Here is a 13,904-nt window from a genome sequence, read left to right as displayed (position 1 = left end):
TTTAGTAGCAAAGTCCCACCATGTAGGTCATCTGGTACGCAGGTCACAAGAGCTGTATGCATTTTAGGGCAACATTCTAAAAGAGAATCAATTGAAAATGGTTTTATGTGAGCTAAAAAAAAATGTAATTGTAAATAGGGGGACATCTCCTTTCAGATTGATTTGTGTTACCGTCTCAGTAGCATTAAAGGGGTACTCCGTCAAAGTGTTTGTGTTTTTTCCCAAATCAACATGTTTCAGAAAAGTTATATAGATTTGTAATCTATACTTCTATTTAAAAATCTCCAGTCCTCCAGTTCTTATCAGCTGCTGTATGTCCTGCAGGTAGCGGTGTATTATTTCCAGTCTGACACAGTGCTCTCTGCTGCCACCTCTGTCAGTGACAAGAACTGTCTAGAGCAGGGGAGGTTTTCTACTGCTCTGCACAGTTCCTGACATGGACAAAGGTAGCAGCAGAGAGCACTGTGTCAGACTGGAAAGAATAAACTACTTCCTGTAGAACATACAGCAGCTGATAAGTATTGCAAGACTGGAGATTTTTAAATAGAATTTAATTACAAGCAACATATAGGTTTCTATGACCGGGTGATTTGAAAGAAACCCCTTAAATATGTCCTGTTGGTTTGTACGGTTTCTGTTATATATCGAATTTTGTAGAATTTTGTATAACTGATTTGACCATAGGAGTTGTCCTACTGGAAAGAAAGGGGGCGAGGGAGTGTTGTCTGAGGCTCGGTGTTTTGTTGGATTAAGTGAGCATATATGACATCCTTTTAAGTAGAATAAACATATGATGCATGTACACCACATATAGAATAATGTAGGAGAATGACACTACAGTGGCCATAAAGAATTCTATATTCAGACCGGCTGCCCACAGTAAGCATTGCTGCAGGCACATGATACCATAGGAGTACCCCTTTTATATTTCTACTTATACTTACTTTTTTTTTCAGTACAAAAAAAAAACAAAAAAAAACAGATAATAGACAGTCTTATGCATTGCTTTTACTAAAACTGGTGATCAGTAGCGCTGCTGTAAGTATCAGAATTCCGGCTCCTGCAGTTTCCATAGCTGCATCAATGATCTCACTGTAAGGAAGCTTTTAGAGTAATAGGAGCTGACAGGAAGTAATCTTACCAGATGCACAGGCAGAATGCTCACACCATTGTATTCAATAGCACTGACTCAGCAGCTTGGTAACTGTCCTCATTGACACAAATTCTCTGGTGCCTAACAGCTGATGCCATAGTCTGCACAGGCACACCGGCCAGCTCTAACATTTGTATTGCTGAAATAATTCAGAATGTTAGTGAATTCAGAATTTGAGCATGCAGTCAACTAGACCTGGTTCTGGTGATGGTCTCTCTGTGAAATGAATCGGTTTACTAGGTTTGCATCCACTGGCTAATAGAATGAGATATGAATCGATATAGAGATAGATATAGCTATAGAGATAGATAGCTCTAGGGCAGACATGTCAAACTCAGGAGTTTGACATCCCTGCTGTAGGAATAGATGGATAGAGAGCTCTAGGGAGAGATGGATAGAGAGCTCTAGGGAGAGATGGATAGAGAGCTCTAGGGAGAGATGGATAGAGAGCTCTAGGGAGAGATGGATAGAGAGCTCTAGGGAGAGATGGATAGAGAGCTCTAGGGAGAGATGGATAGAGAATAGGGATGGTCCGAACCCGCCGAGGTTCGGGTTCGGCTGAACCCGAACGTTCGGCATCAGATTACCGCTGTCTGCCCGCTCCGTGCAGCAGGCGGCTACAGCGGGAGGACCGTCTGAAAAACTGGGATACAGCCTATGGCTGTGGCTGTATCCCAGTTTTCCAGGCGTTCCTCCCGCTGGATCCGCTCGCTGCACGGAGCGGGCAGACAGCGGTAATCATTGCGGATGGTTCGGGTTCGTACGAACTCTGTTCGGACCATCCCTAATAGAGAGCTCTAGGGAGAGATGGATAGAGAGCTCTAGGGATAGCTAGGTATATATGAGATGGCCCTTAATTCTATTATTTTTCTATTTTTAATTTTGTTTTGAAATTGTAAATAACTTTTTAACCTTTCCTGCTTTATCCTTGAAGTCTGCACTGGACTGGTGGCCCAAGATTGATGCTGTGTATTGCTACTCAGGAGAACTTCGCAGCATGTTTGCTGAAACGCTCAAAATTGTCATGCAGTTACACACAGCAATCCGTCTGACGCCGGTAACGTTTGTAATTTCAGTGTGTGGGTTTATTTTGTGTTTGAAGCCTCCATTCCATATTCTTTGTCTTCATCTCATCTTTCCTTAGCTCATATCTTATCACTTTAGACAAAGGCACCATTTATTTTATAGCAACAGATACCCCTCTTCATGCTTCTATGATTTTTTTTTTCGGTGTAGGTTTGTAATTGTAAAATGTTGGTTTTGTTCGCTATTTGTTCCAGTTTATACATTTTTGTTATTTTTGTCATAAAGTATTATTACTGCGATCCAGAGCCACTTTATTACTACTATTTTGGATTTTACAAATAGTTAATATTTTTTACAGTCATGTGATAGAGTTATGGTCTCTAGTTATCATCATTTTAAACTGATGGGGTGTAACGGGTCCCCTATCTACATTTAATCTAGTAGAAAGATCCACTTGCCCCTTCTCTGTGTTCATCTCTTGGCCAGTTTGGCTCAAGCTGGTTGCCTGAGACACACTAGTTGTTAGAAAGTTTATCTCTAGCAACCAGACTGTCATCAGAGTGACAGCCACGCTTCAAGCTGAATATACTAAATCATGTTTGACTGCAGAGATGAAGAAAGGCAGTTTGGCAGCCGTCAAGCCATGTCACTTTCTGTCTTGTTCTTTTTTTTGTTGATCAGAATTTTGTAAAGATATTGTTAGAAGAAGACCATCTTTAGTAGAAAGACTGTAAATAAATACCCTTAGGCTAAATTCACACACACTGGATCCGCAGTGGATCCCTCGTCTCATTCTCTATGATTATATACTCGCAGTGGAATTGACAGCCCCCTTAACCCACCCGCCAGCCGGAGCATACATTACCTGCTCCATGCTCCGGCCTGCTTTGGGGGCTCCTGGCGTCTGGACGCGGCTGATTGGTTAAGTGGGACGTTCAGCCCGGGAACCCCCAAAGCAAGCCTGATCGTGGAGCAGGTAATGTATGCTCTGGCCGGCGAGGGGTTAAGGGGGCCGTCATTTGCAGCAGAATGTCAATCCCACTGCAAGTATGTAATCTCATAGAGAATGACAGGCAAGGCATCCGCTGCGGATTTCAATGTGAATGTGTGTGAATGTAGCCTTACTGTTATTGAGTTATAAGATAGTGTTGGAGTGGGTGTTGTATGTGGCAACTGTCATTGATTGGTGGTGCTTTGTCTTCTGCTTGCTTTGTTTTTATTGGCTGCTGTCGGTCACATGATCAGATGCCAACCAGTCACTGTTTTGCATGGCAGTGGGCTTCTGTTGCTGTAAGTATGACCCATTGTAACTACCGCAGAAAAGGCTTTAGATTTTGCTTGACTTTTCTGTGTATAGTTACCACGATAGTCACATCATTTCATTTCAGATATAACAGGCAGCATGTCCCCACTTCTTGTGGTTAAATATATTGAGGCAAGCCTGTGTATATGTCGGAAGTTTTCTGTCTATTAAAGCTGTTTTGTTAACATGACCGCACTCTTGTTCATGAACACTTTTCACTTCATTTTCAGTTTTATTTTGTATTTTGACCAATAAGGTATTGTCTTCCTTCTGTTCATCGATGGATTTCCCTTCCTATTGACTGTTTTTATGTAGTCTAACTGTCAGGGGTATGATTTCAATCAGACATGTTTATTTATTCATTAAGAAATTGTGTTTTGCTTCTTTTTTATAGTTTAGATTAATCTAAACTGCTTATATGTCCCTATTGGTGCAGGAGGCGCAGAGAATGAAGGTATGTCTCTTACCTTCATCCTCTGCGCCGTTCTCATGCAGTTAGTAGTTTACTCCTTAGTCTGCTAAGATTGTTAGGAGCACTGCCCCGTCCCCATAGCATTGGTCTAGCTGGGGGCGGATTGGTGCTATGAGGGGCGGGACTGTGCTTCTAATGGTGCCCCAGTGCTCTAAACAGTCTTACTGGACCGAGGAGTAAAAGACTAACTGCACGGGAATGGCGCTGAGGATGAAGGTAAGAGACATACCTTCATCCTTGGCACCTTCTGTGAAATAAGGGGGACATCAGCAGGTTAGATATGTCTAACCTGCTAATGGTTTTTTCTTTACGGAATACACCCTGTAAAATTGATAATATGTTATGCCTAATGCAGGGTCAAAAGAGAGCGCAGAGCATGATTCTCTTTGGATCCTTTTGTTATGCACTGTGCCCTGAATAGGCTGCCAACCTTTTTTTTTTTTTTTTTCCTCTGTAGAACTCCAAAAATCACACAGCTAATATTTTTCATGAATAAATTAGAAAAAGAGGTCCCAAACTGCTTACATGGCTGAATAGTTGTGTAAGCAGTGAGACTCTTCATACCTTTTATTGTAGTTGTCAGAGGCTGCAATCACCTAAACAAAAATAAAGCCTTTTATTGCTGCTCTTAAAGGGGTAGTGCGGCGCTAAACAATTATTCACTAAATAACACACATTACAAAGTTATACAACTTTGTAATGTATGTTATGTTAGTGAATGGCCCCCTTCCCAGTGTTCCCCCCCACGCTAGACCCGGAAGTGTAGTGCTCTATACTCACCCGATCTGTGTCGACCCCGGTCCGCATCAGCCCTCCTTCATGCCGGCCCCCCCTCTGCGCCGCCATGTGCTCAGCCGCGATTGGGAAGGGGGCCATTCACTAACATAACATACATTACAAAGTTGTATAACTTTGTAATGTGTGTTATTTTGTGAATAATTGTTTAGCGCCGCACTACCCCTTTAAGTGCATTAGGGGAGTAGCCAGGGCTTAAAAGTGAACCAAAGCACTGTGGTCACATCTGTGACATTTCAGAGAAGTCATCCAAAGCATCTTTTAAGTGTTTGTTACAATAAAGGAATGAATAGTCTCACTGCTTACATATGTAGCCATGTAAGCAACTTGGGACCTCTTTTCTAGCTGTCCGTTTCCCTTTTAACATGGATCTATGTATATTAGTTGTGCATATAGTGATATATTTATTAGTGCCCCAAATGTAATGCTTATGTATTTGTACGTGGAATTGAAGCTTTGAAACCATTCTAAATCTATACATGCTCAGAGACCACTAAACAAGATCTTATATATTTACTCTTCTTATAACTATAAATGTTTAGTGATGTTTTTGGTGTCCATTTAATGGATCAGTTTAATGTAAAACACAGATGAAAAAACGGATGCTTTTGTGTGCATTTATTTTGATCCCTTTTTCCATTAACTTCCAGTATAAAAAAAAAAAAAAAAAAAAAAATCGAAATTATTTTTTTTAAATTTTTTATGTGTGTTTTAGTTACCGTAAATGGAATCTGTCAGCTGTAATTCATGTTCTAAAAAGCTGAGGCTGGGTTCACACTGCGTTTTTAGCATACGTTTAACGGATCCAATTTTTTTAACGGACAAAAAAAGTGTCAGCAACGTTTTTGTGTCCGTCAAAAAAAAAAAAAAAAAAACCTGATCCGTTTTGATCTGTTTTTTTTATATTGGAAGTCACAGGAAAAACGGATCAAAACGGATGCACACAAATGCATCCGTTTTTGCAATCCGTTTGTTTTTTCAAAAAACGGATGAAAAAAACGGATTGCGAAAATGCAGTGTGAACCCAGCCTGACACTGATGGATATCTGGAAAGGTGTTACCTTTCATATATCCATCTGTGCTTCCAGGATGTAAAGAGATGCTTTTATTCTCTGGTACATGGAGTCAAAGAAGCTTTCCCAAGCTCCTGAGTAGCTGCAAGCTGCAGTGCCCCCCCCCCCTTTACTACCTGATTGACACCTGGAAGCTGAGTCCTGAGCAGGGTCAGGAATGGGAGGGAGGAGCTGTTACAGCTTGCTGCTCTCCAGGAGCTCAGGAAAGTTTCTTTGTCTCTTTGGCCCCATTTAGACTAAGGGTGGTATTACACGGGCGGATGGGGGCCCGATAATACCTGTAAACGATTCTCACAAAAAACAAAGATTCTTTCTATTGCTGTTAAAAAGGGCCAGAGATTTGTAATTTACTTCTATTAAAAAAGATCTCCAGTCTTCCAGTACTTATCAACTGCTGTATGTCTTGCAGGAAGTGGTGTATTCTTTCCTGTATAGAGAGCAGGAGAGGTTTTCTATGGGGTTTTGCTACTTCTCTTGACAGTTCCTGTCATGGACAGAGATGGCAGTGGAGAGCACCGTGTCAGGCTGGAAATAATACACCACTTCCTGCAGGACATACAGCAGCTGAAGTTTTTTTGAAGATTTGAATTTGCTTATGATTAGTGTGTTTACACAGCAACCTGAACTTCCTTGTCTGTGTGCAGGAGTTTTAAACCCTAAATGGTGACAGAATCACTTTAATATTAAGTCAGGTTATAGGTTTAGGCTCCATAGAAACACTTGGCTGTGGTTATATGGCACAACGCAGCTCCTGTGTTTCCCTGTCTGTGAAGGAACTTGCATGGAGCCCAAGTATTTTTACTATATCACTGTAACGTTTTTATTTTATTTTAATTTTACAACATGTTACGGGTAATCCTTGCTCCGTTGCACATATGATAAGTGTATGTTTACTAGCGGTTTTATGCAAAATGTATAGTATGTAATTCCTTCTGTTGACAGTGTGCTGGAATTTTTCCTCAGAGTCTTACCTTTAAAGAGAAAATGCCATACCTTAAATTTAAAGAGAAGCCCACTGACCTGGAGACCAGAAGTTATAAGTACTTGTTGCTGTCTATGGTCAAACTCATCCACGGGGACCCAAAGCTGCTTTTGTATGTAAGTAATCGGCTTTTAGCTCAGTGCCTGCAGGCGGGGTATAGCCTGGTGGGAAGGGCCAACATTTTTTTCTTTGCTTAGTGTCGCCTCCTAGTGGCACCAGCCTATACACACTGTGTCTGTGTCCCCCAATGACACGAGCGAGAAATTACGTCAAATCTATCTGATACTGTTAAAGCCAAACTTTTTCACATTAAGGGTGCGTTCACACCTACAGGATCTGCAGCAGATTGGATGCTGTGTGTTCAGTTATTTAAATGAAATCTGCTGCAGAAAATCAGCTGCAGATCCTGTCGGTGTGAACGCACCATTAGGGTACAGGATATAAATTACCAGGTCCCCGCTCCTGCTTGCTTCGGCGGCTCCCGGCACGTTCTGCCCGGCCAATCAGTGCGCTGCCCTGCCGCAGCGCACTGATTGGCCGGGCGGGCCGTGAAGACACCGGGAGCCCCGAAGCAAGCAGGAACGGGGACCCGGTAATGTATAATGTCCGGCGGCTAGGGGGTTAATGGGGAGGGCTGCAGACAAAATCGCAGCAGGGCTGGGATCTGCAGCGAGTCTCGCTGCAAAAACGCAGCAAGGAGACTCGCTGCAGATCCGGCAAGTGGGTTTGTACCCTTAGGGTGCGTTCACACCTACAGGATCCGCAGCAGATCTGCAGCAGATCTGCAGCAGATCCGCAGCAGATTTGATGGTGCAGATTTGATGCTGTGTTCAGTTATTTAAATGAAATTTGCTGCAGATCCGCAGCAGAAAATCAGCTGCGGATCCAGTAAGTGTGAACGTACCCTTAAAGTGATTTTTAATTGCCTTAATTTTACACCAAATTTTCTCTGACATGCAGCTGCAGTCTACTGCATTTCCTTGCAGCTGGATGTCTGCATGGGTTTGTCCATTTAAATAGAAGGGATTTCAGCTTAGAGAGTGTCACCATATCCAAACATGACCCCATGTCCTAACATAACATCCTGGCCTTATATCTGGCCGCTGATATAGTGTTGTAAGATGACAAGAATCTCATGTTCTTCTTATGGGCCAGGATGGTAGCTCCTGTGACTTTCACTCTACGCTGGTTCTGCTACTAAGGGAACTGTATTTATTTTAGAAAATTGTTGCTACTGCAGCTCAGTGGTATATTTTATGTAGCATCACCAGTATGGTGATTGTAAGATGGATATGGTGTTGTAAGATGACAAGAATCTCATGTTCTTCTCATGGGCCAGGATGGTAGCTCCTGTGACTTTCACTCTACACTGGTTCTGCTACTAAGGGAACAGTATCTATTTTAGAAAATTGTTGCTAATGCAGCTCACTGCTATATTTATGTAGCATCACCAAAATTTTAAGGGATTTTCTAAAGATAGAAGCTGCTTTTAACTTTTAAATAAACAAACATGCAAGTTATTTTCTTTGGGTCTTCATTCTTTCCTTCTGCTCCTGATGCAACCGGTCTGCTCTGTTCTCTTTAATGGCCCGCTTTCTGTCTAGTGTACATCTTGTAAGGATGACTTGTTCCTGGTGTACGCTCAATCTGAGTTTCAGCCTACTCTGTTACCTCCCACTATGTAGGAAGCTGCGGTGGGTGTAGCTGTCAGTGTTGTAGTGAGTGTCACTCTATAAAAAACTTTTGACATGTCATTGGAATACCAGCTAGTGTGTACAGCAGAAACTGAAGGTCTTTTACAGAATGTACACACAACAGGAAGTTGAGCTATTGAGGATAACCAGGCACACGGGTGGGTATATATATATATATATATATATATATATATATATATATATATATATATATATATATATATATATATATATATATATAATGTGTGTTATAGTAAAATAATTAAATTTTTTCTTTTATTAGACAATTGAAAGTAGGTTTCATCACTGGAAAACCCTTTTAAAGGGGTACTTCAGTGACAATCCTTTTTTTTCCCCCAAATCAACTGGTTTCAGAAAGTTATATAGATTTGTACATCACTTCTATGTAAAAATCCCAAGTCTTTTCATACTTATCAGATGCTGTATGTCCTGCAGAAAATAGTGTTTTCTTTTCAGTCTGATACAATGCTCTTTGCCGCCACCTCTGTCCGAGACAGGAACTGTCCAGAGCAGGAGATGTTTTCTATGGGAATTGGCTGCTGCTCTGGAGAGTTCCTGTCTCTTACAGAGGTGGCAGCAGAGAGCACTGTGTCAGACTGAAAAGAAAACACGATACAGGACATACAGCAGCTGAATAGTACTGGAAGACTGGAGATTTTTAAGTAGAAGTAAATTAAAAATCTGTATAACTTTCTAAAACCAGTTGATTTGAAAGAAAGATTGTGACTGGAGTACCTCTTTGAAGCTCAGACTGTGTGAGCTCTTCTTTTTTGATACATATAAACATTGGGCTAGGTAGCCAATAGTCTGTTATCTAAACTGATAAACAGAAAGTGTTTCCATTTTGGTGAGAAATATATAGGCAATAGTGATGTACATTTCTTTATGGTAGCTAATTTTTCATACTTATTCCAGCTTAATAAACTGCTTCAGAACCTTTTATTTCTCAGTTGTTGAAACTATACAGAGCCTTACTGGGGGGATTCCTATTTGTTCAGTATGTCCAATTTCAGCCAGATAGCAAGAACTTGTTTTGAGTGTCTGGTTGGGAGAGGTCATTGGGACCCCCCACTAATTACAGGAAAACAGGGATCCAAGAATCACACTATTAAATGGTCGCATATGCACATGGATCCACTATTCTTCTTTATGGGCCAGACTTGGATAGCCAAGCAGGTAGAGGGATTTATATTGGGTAAACTGAGGTGTAGTATCAGTCACTGGTACCTGTACAGCTGCATCAGTGTTCCTGTGGAAAGAATGAAGGCAGAGGAGTCCATTCATTCAAGTAAGGGTCTCCGGGTGGTACCCCTAATGGTCAAACAGTGACAGCACTTTTTAAGGAAAATTCATTTATCTAGCTTTATAAAATGTAGAGCTTTGTCTCAATGGTAGGAGAGGTGCAATGTTTTTTATATTTCCCTTTTTTCACAGAACCCAGGAAAACCAGGACCTGACACTCAAAACAGTACGGCAGAGTTAATAAATGGCTTGGTACAGCTGGTCCCGCAGACAAACATGCCAGAGATAGCACAAGAGGCCATGGAGGTGAGCTCTATTTTCTGCTGTTCTATGTAAGTTGGTAAATAAGACCTAAACACTTTGGCTCAGATTTATGGTGCGTTCACACCTACAGGATCTGCAGCTGATTTTCTGCAGCAGATTTCATTTAAATAACTGAACACCGCATCAAATCTGCTGCATATCTGCTTCAGATCCTGTAGGCGTGAACGCACCCTTACAGTGAATGGATGGACTTATTTCTTACATCAGTTTGTCAGCCAATGACCGCCCTCCCTTTTCTTATACTGCATTTTTACGCATATTGCGCCTCACATGAGCTGAGATCTAAAAGGTTCTGTGTGTCTATACTTAAATAAAAATCCCTACACACATCCCTGGCCCTTCTCTATTCACTTTGTGCCTGACTGCGGAAACCAGCAATAATAACACCAGGTGTGATGATGATCATTAAGAGACCCCTGTGCCCGACACAAATGTGTGCCCAGCATTTGCACCCATAACAGGAAGATGTTTCCGAACCTTAATACCATTTCTGATTGATCTAAGAGAATTTCTTCTTTGTGTAATAGGCATTGTTGGTCCTACATCAGTCAGACAGCATTGAACTGTGGAATCCTGATGCACCAGTAGAGACGTTCTGGGAAATAAGGTGGGTTACGCACACTCTTGTCTACAACTGCTTTCCTCTAGCTAATATTTTCCCACATTTTTAAAGAAAAGACTCTCCTGTATCTGTCGGAATAGACTTCTCTTGATATGATATCCAACCCTGGCTTATGGCGGATTACAGGCAATGGTGTAAGGTGTATGAGGCCGTCTGAGACAGCCACTGACAGATGATGTTGGTGGTGATAGGGGTCAGCCATGATGGAAAATTATGGCCAACCCCTTTGTTCAGGGAGAGATAAGCCGGAGTGAGAGCTATCTCCATGCGGCACCCCCAGGAAAGCTTGGCTGTGCTATATGTTCCTGTACATGGGGAGGACAGCCATAAGATCATTCAGACCTCATTTAAGGTGTGTGTGTGTGGGGGGGGGGGCCTTTAAAGCATTACTGTCATTTGCAATAACTTTTGACAAGTCTTTAAACATGTCAGTAGTTACTGATCACAGCGGATTTCATTCCTGAGACCTGCAAATCTGACTCTTTCGCTTCATTACTCCTTGAAGTGAAAGATTGAGATCTTTGGTTTATCAAATACAACCACACAATACTGAGTTTCAGTAGCAAATAAATCTTTATTATATAGCACTAAAAATACAATTTATTAAAAAGAGGAAAAGCCATGCGTTAAAAAGATAGTGGCAATCCCGGAGGGTATATACAAATACAAAATACTTTATTATTGCTATCTGCCCACCTCACAAAAGCTACATAAATTAGGGCATAATATCACACATATCATTACAGGGTCCATATCAAAATAGAATAAAGTGCAAAAAAAATAAGCTACCTGGGAGTCTCAATGTATATTGAGTGTATAAGTGCTATATGCAAATAATTACATACTTCACATCACACACCACTGATATAGCTGGACCACATTTTGCCCTTCAATCTCTATTACCCCGCAAAGGTTTGGGAAAGGATAGACGTATTACCTATGAGTCAATGACAATCGCACTCCTCCAGGACGCCACCACCCGACGCACATTTTGCAATCTTCGTCCGGGGGTGATGACATCCTTCAGGGTCTGGGGTTAAATACCTGGAGCCACCAATCACTCTCGATCATTTAATTAATCACCTGTGATCTGTTGGCGCTTACTCAGCTGTTCCTCCCTGACTCACATCCTGCCATGTGGCCTCCACGGAAGTGATGTCACAGTGCTGGCCACATGATCAACCACCTGACTGACACGGCTCCTGGTGTTTGGGCCGCTATGGCAACAAGGGTGAGGGTCTTTGGTTTATCAAGTAGTGGAGGGCACTGCTGTGCGCTTCCCCCCGGCTCTATCTCTGGGTCTCAGGATTGAAACCTGGTGCGATCAGTAACTTTTGTAATACCTGAGGACATGTGAGACGTTAATGCCAATGTCTAGCTCTTTAATAAAGTAAGGTTTTTCCTGTGTGTAAATTTTGAGTGTGGATATTTTATTTATTTATTTCTCTCCTATAGTTCTCAAATGATTTTCTACATCTCTAAGAAATTGACAGGCCACCAAATGCTCAACAGCACAGAAGTCCTCAAATGGCTGCGAGAAATTTTGATTTGCAGAAATAAATTTCTTCTGAAATACAAGGTAGTTTTAAGATTTGTGTGTGAATACCATATGCAGATATTTTTGATATTCATGTGGTCTTAGGAGATAGGTTAATGTAACTTCCTGAATCTAATTTTTTTTATTTTTTTTATTTCTGCTTGTTATAGGAAAGTGCGGCAGCTGGAAGTGGAATCCCAATATGCCGACAAGCTCAGACTAAATTGGAAGTTGCTCTCTACATGTTTCTCTGGAGCCCAGACATTGAAGCAGTTCTTGTGGCAATGTCATGTTTCCGGAGCTTGTGTGAAGAGGCTGAAATCCGGTGTGGAGTGGATGAAGTGTCGGTCCATAATTTTTTGCCAAATTACAACACCTTCATGGAGTTTGCATCTGTCAGCAACATGATGTCAACTGGTAAGGACATATATTAAGATATAATCAGGAAATTACCACTTGTTTAAAGGGAACCTGTCACCCCCCGTGCCAGGGCAGAGCCTTGCCGACCCCCCGGTGCAGACCCATATACTTCCCGCTGTCCTTGAGCCCTTCCTGCTGCATCCGAACCTCACCAGAGGTGAGTCCTTCATCCGTAGAGAGTGACTGAGCCGTCATTCTCTATGGGCGTCCGTCTCATCTGTGACAAGCGCGCACGGCTTTGGACAGGAATTTCTCTGCGGCGGGACTGGCTCTGGGACGAGGACTTCGTGGAAGCAGTAAGTATGTGGGTCTGCACCGGGGGGTCGGCCGTGCTCTGCCCCAGCACAGGGGGGTGACAGGTTCTCTTTAAAGTGTGCCTCAAGTGGTGGGAGGCAGAGATCACTTTTGTAGAGAATTCGGCACTGCACAATAGTAATTGCACAATAGTAATTTATGTATTGTAAGCCTATATTGAATTTGCTTCTGAGCGCCCGTTCTTCCCACTGCATGTAATACTTTGTGAGATCTAACTTCCGCTGTTTCTCTAGCGTGAGTCCCAGCTCCCAATGGGCTGGAGATGGGAGCTATGGAGATGCAGCAAGAACCTCCGTCTCACAAGGTATAGTTGGATTCGATGGGGAGAACAGGCTCTCAGAAGCCAATTCTGATGTCAAATTATATATATATGTTATGTCAGTGCTGTATGTCATTAAAAAAATTACTTTAGGGTACACGTTAAATCAATTTTTCCTGCTAAAGATACCTTTTATGGGTTCCCCCCCCCCTCATTTTCTATTTTACTATCTGTGTAAAATCTTGCTGTTTTCATTCTGGCCGCAAAGCCTAATAAGCTGACACTTTCTGCTCTTCAGCAGCATTATCACAGGCTTATTGGATTATAGTTGAATTTGACTCCAGTAGAGACATAAAGTGGGATCAGAGTATTCACAACAGAGCTCAGACTCCCCTCTCTCTTTAAAAGTGTACCTGTCAGAATGTCTGCTGACCCAGTCAGCTGTGAATTCCACTCTTGGTCTGGAATTGGATCAGAATGGGGGTCCCGCACATAGTTTATATGTGTGTGTTCTGTTTTGTAAAAATCAGGTTTGTAGTCTAGAGTATAGCTTGCTTATGTGCGTTTTATTAACAGTTTGTTGTACCCAACATAACTTTCCTTATGGCTAACAGAAGGTGAAGCGTGATGTTTAGTGATTATTCTGATGATCATTAATGACTTTAT

The 13,904-nt window shown here is 41.9% G+C and overlaps 1 protein-coding gene across 7 annotated transcripts in view; it reads left to right on the top strand.

Moving 5' to 3' along the window:
• Nucleotides 1-13,904, top strand: part of NF1 (neurofibromin 1) — a 144,501-nt gene that overhangs the window by 39,904 nt on the left and 90,693 nt on the right. For 4 of the 7 annotated variants that reach the window (XM_069971121.1, XM_069971118.1, XM_069971117.1 and 1 more), the window contains exons 12-17: nt 2,088-2,210; nt 6,765-6,920; nt 9,954-10,067; nt 10,613-10,692; nt 12,163-12,286; nt 12,415-12,661. In XM_069971121.1, the coding sequence (XP_069827222.1) occupies nt 2,088-2,210; nt 6,765-6,920; nt 9,954-10,067; nt 10,613-10,692; nt 12,163-12,286; nt 12,415-12,661 (844 nt within the window). The remainder of the gene's footprint in view (nt 1-2,087; nt 2,211-6,764; nt 6,921-9,953; nt 10,068-10,612; nt 10,693-12,162; nt 12,287-12,414; nt 12,662-13,904) is intronic. The other 3 variants (XM_069971123.1, XM_069971120.1, XM_069971119.1) reach the window with 1 other exon arrangement.

The sequence above is a fragment of the Dendropsophus ebraccatus genome, chromosome 5 (genome assembly GCF_027789765.1).
Source record: "Dendropsophus ebraccatus isolate aDenEbr1 chromosome 5, aDenEbr1.pat, whole genome shotgun sequence".
Taxonomy (NCBI): Eukaryota; Metazoa; Chordata; class Amphibia; order Anura; family Hylidae; genus Dendropsophus; species Dendropsophus ebraccatus.
The sequence above is the reverse complement of the archived record's forward strand: the minus strand, read 5'-3'. Positions and strand labels throughout refer to the sequence as shown.